We start from the raw sequence: 12,359 nt of genomic DNA, 5'->3' as shown, positions 1-12,359 counted from the left end.
ATTGGGATGAAGTTCAATCTTTGGTTACGGTTTCTCTTTAGTCAGCATTTCAACTAATGGCTGTGAACTGGACAAAGATAGCTCGACCAACAGATTCAAAGATAACAAGCATCTTGGGGAACAATAGACAATGCCTAAAGGCTCATACACACACTTGACTGAAGTGAGGCAGCCAATAATCAAGCGTGTGTACTGCAGCTCCCGACTCCCAACACGAGTGAGCCAGGCAGATTAACTCACCCAACTAATGAACAAATTCATAGTTCATACCGATCCCCCGCCCCCGCGTGACGCACATGCAGCTCTGTAGTCCCTCCGCCACTCCACATAGCAACTGAACATGTTGTCAGTTACACAGCTGACATGCGTCTGTACTGGCTGGCCCAGCGATGTTACCCAAGGGTGTGTACATACCTTAATCGAACTTGCTTATCTTTGATAACTCAGCTATAGGTGTAGAAACATGTCCTGGTAGGTAACCACACTGACTTTTTAGGGGCACAAAAGGTTATGTTCAGTGAAAAAAATGTTTTAAAATGAATTACAGTAGCCAATTTAACTTGATGAATAACTATTATTCTATGATTAGTGGAATTCCTCTTTAAAGAGTAACTGTTAGCCCAAAAAATCTAATTTAAATCTCTATTGCAATGTGTTAAATAGTTTGTAAGGAAGCCAAAAAGGCAATGCTGAAGTTAAAAAGCAATCTAATTTTTTTACTGTGTGGCTATCATTCAGCCTTTTCTCCAAGCTCCTAAGGAGGACACAAAGCCGCATAACAGATACTGCAGAGCATGCCCATGTCTGCCCGACCCCCCTCCCCCCCCAGGACCAGGTGCCGATGTCTGCCCGACCCCCTCTCCCCCCCCCCCCCAGGACCAGGTGCCGATGTCTGTCCGCTCCCCCCCCAAAGAGCCGATATCTGTCCGACCCCCCAGGACCAGGTGCCGATATCTTCTCACCCCAAACAGCTGACACGGAGAGAGAGCAGGAGCAGAGTACATCTACACACTTCCAGCGCCGCCACCGCAGAGCAGCCGCCGCCGTGCATCTCTCTCCTGCTCGTGATTCTCTCACATGTGACTCGGCGGCGGCTGCTCTGCGGTGGCAGCGCTGGAAGTGTGTAGATGTACTCCGCTCCCGCTCTCTCTCCGTGTCAGCTATTTGGGGTGAGAAGATATCGGCACCTGGTCCTGGGGGGTTGGACAGACATCGGCTCTTGGGGGGGGGGGGGGTTGGGGGGGAGCGGACAGACATCGGCACCTGGTCCTGGGGGGGGGAGAGGGGGTCGGGCAGACATCGGCACCTGGTCCTGGGGGGGAGAGGGGGGTCGGGCAGACATGGGCATGCTCTGCATGCTCTGCAGTATCTGTTATGCGGCTTTGCGTCCTCCTTAGGAGCTTGGAGAAAAGGCTGAATGATAGCTACACAGTAAAAAAATTAGATTGCTTTTTAACTTCAGCATTGCCTTTTTGGCTCCCTTACAAACTATTTAACACATTGCAATAGAGATTTAAATTTGATTTTTTTTTGGGCTAACAGTTACTCTTTAAAGCAAGTCAATGTACTGTATGTGTGGTACTAAAATAGCATTCCTGGAGTCTTATATGCTTATGTTCAAACTAAGGGCTTATGCTGGGAATACACCATGAGATTTTCCGACATGTCTGATCTGATTTTGCATTGTTTTTCTGATTGATTTCTCATAAAAGTGAATGGAAATTGATCTGAAAAACAGTTGGAAAAACGATCAGACATTAAATCTGCTGAAAAATCTCATTGTGTATTCCCAGCATTACAGTACGTCTTAACTTTCGAGCGTTTTGGCCCTGTTCTCCTATCAGGAGTGTTGGCTCAGTCACAAGTATTTTAGCTTCTATTAAGCTTTCAGGAGACCAGCTCTTGCATCCTTCTTGGCTCATTTTTATATATAAAGCACTAGTTTTGCTATGGAGAGGGGAAAAAAAGAAAAACTGCAAATTCTTATTAGAACTGGTACTATATGTATCCATGTTTATCTCGTCATATATGCCAGTTTAGGTAGACTTTAACCACTTAAGGACCGGGCTCACTTTCAGCTTTCTGTGCTGAGTGGACTCTACAGCCGACAGCACAGATCGTAATTGAGCCAGGGCGACCAGACTTCCCCCCTTTTTTCCCCACTAGGGGGATGTCCTGCAGGGGGGGTCTGATCGCCGCCAGCTATTATGGTTCAGCGGGGGGGGGGCTCCTCAAAGCCCCCCTCCGCAGCGATTTCCGCCCTCCCTCTACTTCCCTACCTCTCCCGTGGCTTGTGGGCTTTCCTGCGCCGTGTAGTATAGGCTTCAGCCTATCAGAATGCGGCGATCCCCGGCCAATCAGAGGCCGGGGATCGCCGATCTCCTTTACGGCGCTGCTGCGCAGCAGCGCCATATGATGTAAACAGCGGGGAATTCTTCCCCGCGTGTTTACATTATGCGTGCGAATGGAGTTTCCATGGGAAACCACTAACGACCCGCCGACGCCTATCGGCGTTAGGCGGTCGTTAAGTGGTTAAATATTTTTCTTCACTGAGTGCTATTAGATTCTCTACATCATAGCTGACAATGGAACACCAATAAGGAAATGCAGAGAGTAAAAATGTTATGCAAACTACATTAATAGTAATCCAAATGCCTGGGATAACTTGGTGCTGTGTAACAGATGGTATTTACTGTAGTCTGTGTCCTGCCTTTGTGTTTTGTAGTGCGGCAGGAGTGCTGGTATAATAATGGAGGGTGCTGGCAATACTGTACAGACACCCCGCGGTCACTGAGTGTGATCTGCTCCTGTGCACAAGGCTACACCTTGGAGGAGAATGGCAAGAAATGTGCCAAAACTGGTAAGCTAAAGATTTTCTTTACATGAAATATCCCATTTTGCCACCTTTTTGCCCTCAGGCTGGTTTTACATCTAATTTTTGTGGTGCAGATGCGCTGCCCCTGCTGCATCCCGTTGCAAAAATTACTAACCTATGACCCTGTGTCAGAGCGCAGCGACAAGGTCATATGCATAGCACTTTCCTTGATGTACTCCCTCCTGGGCAGTGACCCTGCGTCAGAGTGCAGCGACAAGGTCATATGCATAGCGCCTTCAGTGATGTACTCCCTCCTGGGCAGTGACCCTGCGTCAGAGTGCAGCGACAAGGTCATATACATAGTGCCTTCAGTGATGTACTCCCTCCTGGGCAGTGACCCTGCGTCAGAGTGCAGCGACAAGGTCATATGCATAGCGCCTTCAGTGATGTACTCCCTGCTGGGCAGTGACCCTGCGTCAGAGTGCAGCGACAGTGCATAGCGCCTTCAGTGATGTACTCCCTGCTGGGCAGCAAGTACATCGCTGGGATTTACTAGGATCCCCGTTGTATTCCCATCGTTCTGTGCATGTGTCAGCAACTTTACCGCTAACCTTTTTAAAAGGTATGCATCGCCCGTTGACTTGCATTGCTTCTGGCAGTAACGCGATGTTGCCTTTGCAGCGACTCGGTGGTGATTCGGAAACTTCCGACGCAATGCAGTAAGTGTGCTAAGCCCCATTAACTTGCAATGCCGTTGCATTACACATATACCTTCTACCCTGCATTTCCTAACTTCTGTCCCAAGTTATGCATCTCAAAAGCTGAATCATGACTTGATTTTTACACAGATATAAAGGAATCCCAAGGAAGTGTTCTTCTGCTCCTCTATAATTGTTTCAAACATTATGGGCCCGTTTCCACTAGAGCGAATCCGCATGCGTTGTCTGCATGCGGATTCGCATAACCAATACAAGTGGATGAGACTGTTTCCACTTGTCAGTTTTTTGGTGCGTTTTTCTGTGCAGGATTTTTCTGCACGGTAGGGCCTGCAGAATTCGCCTGCGTGAGGAATGCAGGCGATTCGCAGGCTATGTATTTAATAGGGAAAACGCACATGCGTTTTTTGCCGCGATTTCGCGTGCGAATTCGCACGAAAACTAATGCAAATTGAACCAGGCAGTGACATGGTTAAATTCGCATATACCCTGCCTATGCGAAATCGCATGCGAAATCGCGGCAAAAACCGCACGCGGAATCGCATCCGCATGCGATTTCAGCAGCGGTGGAATCCCGGTGATTCGCACCGCACTAGTGGAAACGGGCCCTAAAACGTTTAAAGAAAACAGGCTAAACGCATACCATGTTGCACATTCACTTTGCTTAAAAAACAAAAACAGGGAAGTAAACTATAATTTGTATTTCTAATTCAATTCCAGTTTCGTTTCCTTGTGGACTTACAGCTAGTTCATCACGTTCTTTATTGGATTTGGAGATGGATTTGGAGTTAAGCACCACTGTTGACTCCAGTGTCACTGCCAGTGCCCTACCTGTTCTGACTGACCCCGAGCCTTCACCAGAAAGTTTAAATGACTCCTCCCATGTCACTGTTAGTGCCCTACCTGCTCTGACTGCCCCCGGGCCTTCATCAGGAGGTTCAAATGACTCTACTAATCTTTCACACAGTAATGAAACTGTGTGGGGTCAATCGACAGCAAATGTATCTGTTCAACAATTTGCTGTGAGAGGTAACAACAGCCAGCCTTACAACAGGAGTGGTGAGCATGGTGCTTTCAAAGTGCCGGCATCAGCAGGAAACACGACCCATAAAAACAGCACCATGGACGGAAAAGGACATGTTGAAAGCCTCCTGGTGGAAGATGATCAAGCCCGAATAGTTGGCGGCATGCTCTGTGAGTTGGGCCAATGTCCATGGCAGGTCTGTTTACCTTCAAACAAATGCCTATATGTACAATTTTTTCTTTCAAATCAGTTATAATTTTTCAATTAATTTGCATGTGTGACCAGGTACTTACATAGTTTTGCAGTAAATGCATGTAATCCATCAAACTGTACCAATTAAGTGAACTCGGACAGGGATTTTCTTTTATTGGATGATACAAATTATTGCACATCCTGGTGGTAAAGATTACGCTCTAAGTAATTTTTTTCTTTAATGGTCATTAGCTAATTGTATTTGTCCTTAGAGCAAACCCCAAACTCTTGCATAGCGCACAATAAAACGTTTTTATTACACAAAGAAATACTGCAAGGCCAGAAACCCACTAGGAGCGTTTTTCTGAGCGATTTGAAAGCTCTGGCTAATGTAATGCTATGGGTGTGATCCCACTTGAGCGATGTGATTTTACAAAAAATCCCCATAGCATTGCATTAGCAAGAGCTTTTCCAAATCGCTAGCGATTAGAAATCGCTCCTAGTGGGTTTCTGGCCTAAATCATCTTCATTGAGCTACATCAGAGTGTAATTCTCTGTAGGAGATGCTTTAGCCCTTTCTGTGCTCCCTGAAAGTTAAGGGGGCAAGGCACTTACTGCTGAACATCTTGTTGCTGCTTGTTGTTTTCATGGTACCCCCAATCCCAGTTCTTTGTGGTTTTTATTGTTCACAAAGTCTCTGAATTTCACCTGACTGTGCAGTTGAAAAGGCATGAGAGAGTTTTGCACCACAAATGCCAAATGAAAGAAAGCACTCATGCACTTCTTCGTCCTTTCATGCACAAGTACTTCCTTTTAATGCGCATATGTGATCAGAAACTTGCCCATGCCTAGTTCAAATGCGCTCATGCACAGTCACATGCACTTCCTGGGGAACAATTCCACTGATGAGACAGTCAAAAAAGATCCTGAAGACAAAGAGCAGCAGAAAGACTTTGAGGTGTAAGTGCTCTGGCCCAGTATTATGCACTTTATTTTAATTTAATATTATAATTTTGCATCAGGTGTTTATTATTCTGATTCTTTCAGGTTTCAATCCGTACAAATAGAGGGATAGATTTCTGTGGTGGAAGTCTTATTAGCCAGCGCTGGGTTGTCTCAGCTGCCCATTGCTTTGAAGACGTTATCCCACACCACATCACTACTGGTGAGTTGTCATGGATTATTTATTTACTTTAAGTATTTATATAGCGCCGACATATTACGCAGCGCTGTACAGAGTATATTGTCTTATCACTGACTGTCCCTCGGAGGGGCTCACCATCTAGTCTCTACACTATTATACCAAAATAATCATAAAGAAACCTTGATAAAACACAGAGCACCAGAGATGGAAGCACAGCCACTCCCTCACTCACATACTTGTCCTGGGGCAGTGAAGCTAAACCTATTTACCTAGGGCCCCAGTACTCCAATACCCAATGTATACATTGAAAATGGCTGCTCCCATCATATTCTCACTTTAAGGGCTTGTTCATACTAAGAGTGCTTTTGGTTTTTAAGCGCCGGCGATTTTCAAAATCGCCCTAAAAGCGATTGTGCAATGATTCCTTATGAGAGTGCTCACATATGAGTGGTTCGATTCCGATCCGCTCACCAAAGCCATTGCCTGTACCATTTTTGGGGCGATTTGCCTCAATGGAAGGTATAGGGAAATTGCAAAACGCTTGAAAAAGCACTTTGTATAGCGATTTTCCCAGCATTTTTAAGGATAAATACATTGTATTTAAAGGGTCAAAGAGTTTACTTCCTGACTTGCATCAGGAAGTGAAAAAACAAATCGCTCTGCAAAAGTGCTTAGAAAAGCGCTTTACAAAAAAAATCGCAACACGCAGGTAAGCGCCAGGAAGTGCTAAAAATAATCGCGTCAGCAATTGCGATTTTAGGTGTGAACAAGGCCTAAGGGTCCATTCACCCTATACACTAACTCCTCAGGCCTCATTCTCAGATCATTTTATTTGTATGGCTGGATAGGGTTTGGCAAAGATGGGAAGAGATAAGTCTTTTCTGATATCTGTCTCTTTCCTTTCACCTAATTTGCAGGAGATTTCGACAAACACCTGCGAGACCGGGAAGAGCAGAAGATTGCGGTGTTACAAGTTTTCTCCCACCCATATTATATAGCAGAACATTATGACCACGATATTGCCTTGCTCCACCTGCGTAGCCCAGTTATCTACAGTGAACATTCACGCCCAATCTGCTTACCTACTCCTAACCTTGGGCGTTTGCTTACTCAGGAGGGGGAGGTGGGGCAAGTGAGTGGCTGGGGAGCAACACGATATCTAGGACGGTACAGTCGCTTTCTCCTGAAGGTTCGCCTCCCTGTCGTCAGCCAGGACGCCTGCATAGCTTCCACAGGCAACGTAGTAACAGGGAACATGTTCTGTGCTGGCTACGCCTCTGAAGCCAAAGACGCTTGTAAAGGGGACAGTGGTGGTCCGTTTGCTGTGTTATTCCGCAATACATGGTACTTAACAGGAGTGGTGAGCTGGGGGGAAGGTTGTGCAGCAGAAGGCAAGTATGGGGTATACACAAGAGTGTCCAACTACATTTCATGGATAAAGGACACCATTATTGAGACAGAGGGAATCAATGAGTCGCTTGCCAGCACATTATGAACTGTCACCATTCTCAGCTCAAGTCTGATATGCAGAGGTTTTATACATGAATGAAGAAAAGAAAACAAAAAGGGGCTGCAAAAATGTATATATTAAACCAATGTGAGGAAAAAATAAAACTGTATAAAATAATTAATTAATTATTAAGCTGTGAAAAATATCTTGTGTTTTGTGAAGGCAATGTCACTTCAATACTTGACTTGTATAGAAAAGATATTCAAATGTAATAAAGAAAAACAAGTCAATGCCTTGTTGAACAAGTCATATCTACTTTGAGGCATCATTCACACGTAAAATCAAAAACACAAATGCAAGCGTTGTGCTTTTGTGCCCTCCCCACCGGCACTCCACTGCACGCTACATTTCTGGTAAAAGCGTTTTTGTAAGTGCTTTTCCAGAGGTTTTGAGATTCACTCCCTGACAAGTCAGGAAGTGAACTCTTTGAACCGGAAAAGAATAAATACAATGCATTTATTCTCTAAAATGCAAATGCAGTTGCTGCATAAAGCGGTTTTGTGAGCGTTTATCGCTCTTCTTGTACCTTCCATTATAGTAAAAAGGCCCCAAAAATGGTACAGGTGCTGCTTTGCTGAACGCACGGCTGTGGAGTCGGAGCAATTTTGGGTACCTGGAGTCGGAGTCGGGAAAAAATGCACCGACTCCAACTCCTAATGAATTTAAACTGTAATTAAAATAGACAATATGATAATGTTCTATTTCTCAGATAATAGTCATCATAAATCATTTATATATACAGTAATAGCTGTGCTTAGTCCACAAAAAATGAAATAAACCAATCAAAAATAGTTACTTGTGCTGCAGTCCCCATATTTTTAAAGTCAGATATACATATCTGATTGTGACTGTACAGTATATATGATGTGTACACATGATTCTCATATATACTAAATATCATCTATGCTGTAAGAATAAAGCCTGATGTGTAGCTGTGTCACTAATAGAGATGGTCAATTAGATGGACATAATTATGCGTTGATGCTGGTTTATGCAAATGTATCCACTCCCTTTGCTCATGAAATCAAATAATTTGATATGTTAAAATTTGGTTCGGTGACTACGAATTAAAGGGTACCTGAGACGGATGCAAAGAAAAGTTTTATACATACCAGGGGCTTCCTCCAGTCCCCTTCAGGCCAATCAGTCCATTGCTGTCCTCCACCACCACCTGGATCTTCTGCTACGAGTCCGGGAAATTCAGCCAGTCAGCCCACGTGCCGCTCCTACAGCAAGGAGCATTCTACACCTGCGCAATAGTGCTTTGCAGGTGTAGTACGTTCCTGGTGGCGGAATGTGTGCATGCGCACTACGCCCGACATGCTCAAGTACCTGGACCCATAGCAGAAGACCCAGGTACGTATAAAACTTTCATCTGTCTCAGGTTTACTTTAAGTTACACAGTAGTACTATACTCTCCATATGGGCATCCCACAGAGCTGCAGGGAATCCACTGAGAATGTTGTGCACATTGAACACAGAGGTGTTGTCTATCACCCATAAACCTGGTTCAGATCGTACATGAAGAATGTGTAATAGAGAAAGAATCCCCTCATTCTACTGCAGAGTACCTGCACATCACTCTTACATGTACCCACAGTTACATTGCCTAGGGCAGGGGTCTGCAACCTTTAAGACATAAAGAGCCACTTGGACCCGTTTCCGAAAAGAGAAAAAAAACTGGGAGCCGCAAAACCATTATAAAACAAATCTAACACTGCATATATTGTTTCTTACCTTAATGCTATATACAGGATCAGATATGACCCCAATATGCACAAATCGTTAGCAGATCTGACCCCAATATGCACAAATCGTTAGCAGATCTGACCCCAATATGCACAATCGTTAGCAGATATGGCCCCAATATGCACAATCGTTAGCAGATATGGCCCAATATGCACAATCGTTAGCAGATATGGCCCCAATATGCACAATCGTTAGTCCCTACCTCCTTGTGGCGCGCAACTCCCACGATCCTCTTCCTTCCTGACGTCACGTCCTGCCTGCATTACACTGCAGGGCTACGGGAAAATGGCCGCCCGAAGCCCTGCACTGCACCGGTCCGGTGCCTCTCTGATAGGCTGCCGGCCAACGGCAGCACACGTCACACGCGCGCCGCAGCCACTGACGCACACTACCGGAGCCGCGTCCTAGGAGCCGCGGCAAAGGTGAAAAGGAGCCGCGGGTTGCCTACCCCTGGCCTAGGGCCTGATAGATGTTCTTTGTTCCTGTCTGTACATTCTACAAGTACTCTTACCAAGGACTAGTTTTAGTCTATGACTAGAAGTATTAGAGGCAGAAGATCAGCCAAATAGCCAGGTAACTGGTATTGCTTAAAAGGGAATAAATATAGCAGCCTCCATATCCCTCTCACTTCAGTTGTCTTTTAAAATTCCTAAGCGTTGGCAGTTAAGGGATGCATTTCATGTTACATACTTTCAATGAACAAGATTGTAATATGCAAATTAGAGGAGTCGGAGGAATCCTAAACTGAGGAGTCGGTGGATTTTTGTACCGACTCCACAGCCCTGGCACGAACTGCACTGATGTGAACCTTCTCATAGAGAATCATTGCACCAGCATTTTGTGGGCGATTTTAAAAATTGTCTGTGCTTGAATAAAGGCCAAAAATGCCCCTAGTGCGAACAAGCCCTTATTGAAGTGCAGTCCTGATACATTTCTCAACCTTTTTTTTTTTTTTTCATACTGTATTTAGGCCCATATGCACCTTTTCTCTTAGGTCAATATTTCTCAAACCTGTCCTTGTGACTCCACAACAGTGCATGTTTTGCAGACAATCTCACCTATGCACAGGTGCGGTAATTGGTGTCTCAGCTAGGGCCCGTTTCCACTAGCAAATGGGAGCCAAAGGGAAGCAATGCGGCTACACATTACTTCCGCTCCAATTCGAGTCACAGCCATCTGTCACCAGGCAACTATAAATTTTGGCCTAGAATGCCATGGGTGGGAGATCTCTCGCCGCCGTGTGTGTGTTTATTTATTTTTTTTCATTATCAGGTCGGCTGTGACAGGCAGCTCAGTCTGTGCCGCCTACTGGTCCGCCCCTCTCCCTTCAGAGCAAGCAGCCGCACGCTAGTTAGCTTATACGTGCGCTGCTGCCGCCTACTGGTCTGCCCCCTCTCCCTCTCTGTGCAGAGCGAGCGGCCGCACGCTAGTTTGTTTATACATGCGGTGCTGCCCCTAACTCCGCCCCCCGCCTGTCACACGTGTGACTGAGATTGTGTGACGCACCAGGGACCAGTGCCACCACTGGCTGCGCTACACACACTGGGCTTGATTCACAAAGCGGTGCTAACCTACTTAGCATGTCTAAAGTCTTTAGACACGCTAACCAGGGTGCTAAGTAGGTTAGCACCGAATTTCTCAATCAGATCGCGCGCTAACCTTGCGCGCGCAAAGTTTTACGCGCGCTAAGTCCCATAGGCTTTAATAGGCACTTCGCGCGGAGCGCCCTGCGCTCTGTGCAGTACGCGCGTAAAGTTTTATGCGCATAAAGTTTTGCGCGCGTAAAGTTTTATGCGCGAAAAGCTTGTTTAGACGTGCTAAGGGGGTTTTCACAGGCGTGCTAACAGTTAGCACCGCTTTGTGAATCAAGCCCACTATCTGCAGAGGCAACACCTTACAGTGAGTGCCCTCTGCTCTTGATAATCTTTTAGAAGCCCCCCCCCCCTGGCCATGAGTCCCCCCCCCCCCGTAACACTTGGCAGGCAGTGGCTCCTCTAGGCTGGATATAGAATAATACAGGCATATAGTATCATGCCTGCTGTGTGGGTCTGGGCAGGACTCAGAGGGAAGGAGACTGTGACACACATGCTGCAAACAGTCTGCAGAGGCAAGACCCTCATAGTGACTGGCGTGCCCTCTTGATATTATATGCCCCCCTCCCCTGGCTGGCCCTGAGATTTCAGTAGGGGGGTTGTGAGTTGGACAGACTGTCACTAGGTGTAGGTGGGCAAGGCTGGGCAAGCTGTGCTGGGCAGGCACTGTGAGCAGATTTGTTAGGGACACTGGCCACATTACGATTATTTTCTGGTGAACGCTGGCCACATTGCTATTATTTTCTGGTGAAAGATTGCCACCTTACGATTATTTTATGGTGAACGCTGACCACATTACGATTATGTTATGGTGAACGCTGGCCAAATTATGATTATTTTATGGTGAAAGATTGCCACATTACGATTATTTTATGGTGAATCATTGCTGCGTTATGATTATTTTATGGTGAAAGACTGCAGCATTACTTTTATCTTATGGTGAAACATTGCTGCGTTACGATTATTTTCATCAGGGGGCACCACAGGTTTTCTTGCCTGGAGTGACAAAATGGCTAGAGACACCCCTGATAGGAGGAGAAGCGGATGCAGATGTGCGAGACTCTGAAGCATGTTGTAGATTCTCGGTTCGCTCCACACCACCATCACGCAATGGAAACTGTCCCATTGCTGTGTATTGTTTCAGTTCAGCTGTGGTGCGATGCATACATCATGATTACATGGAATCCCCACCTACCTAAGACACTAATTACCCTACCTGCATATAGGTGAAATTGCAAGAAGGCAAGAAATCCGATTAGATTTCCCAGTTTTATTTGATATGTCGATTAGGAGTGGTGGATTTTTCTGATCAATTTTTATGAAAATTGAATGATGTAAAGTATAATTTTCATAACTGGGGAAAAATTGAACATGGGTGTGGTAAATAGTTCAGATTATTGTAACCCTTGAATTGAAAAGACATTTAAAAAAATTGTAACGTGTGTGGACACCTTTAGATTTAATACTCTTCAGTACATTCTATTGTATTTGGGCTAAAACAGATGGCGAGATCCCCTCAATAACAAGGCTGAACTATCCTTTTAATCAATGTCCCAACTGTAATCTTCCAAACTGCAATAAATGTGTACTGTGCCTGTTGCATCTGGTTCCAAAGAA

General features: G+C 45.4%; 1 protein-coding gene across 1 annotated transcript in view; it reads left to right on the top strand.

Moving 5' to 3' along the window:
* Nucleotides 1-12,359, top strand: part of LOC137571459 (coagulation factor X-like) — a 31,931-nt gene extending 19,572 nt beyond the window's left edge. The window contains exons 6-9 of the mRNA XM_068280594.1: nt 2,726-2,860; nt 4,252-4,751; nt 5,795-5,912; nt 6,809-12,359. Of these exons, the coding sequence (XP_068136695.1) occupies nt 2,726-2,860; nt 4,252-4,751; nt 5,795-5,912; nt 6,809-7,386 (1,331 nt within the window). The 3' untranslated portion in view covers nt 7,387-12,359. The remainder of the gene's footprint in view (nt 1-2,725; nt 2,861-4,251; nt 4,752-5,794; nt 5,913-6,808) is intronic.

Source organism: Hyperolius riggenbachi, chromosome 4 (genome assembly GCF_040937935.1).
Source record: "Hyperolius riggenbachi isolate aHypRig1 chromosome 4, aHypRig1.pri, whole genome shotgun sequence".
Taxonomy (NCBI): domain Eukaryota; kingdom Metazoa; phylum Chordata; class Amphibia; order Anura; family Hyperoliidae; genus Hyperolius; species Hyperolius riggenbachi.
This window is presented reverse-complemented; position numbering and strand designations above follow the sequence as displayed.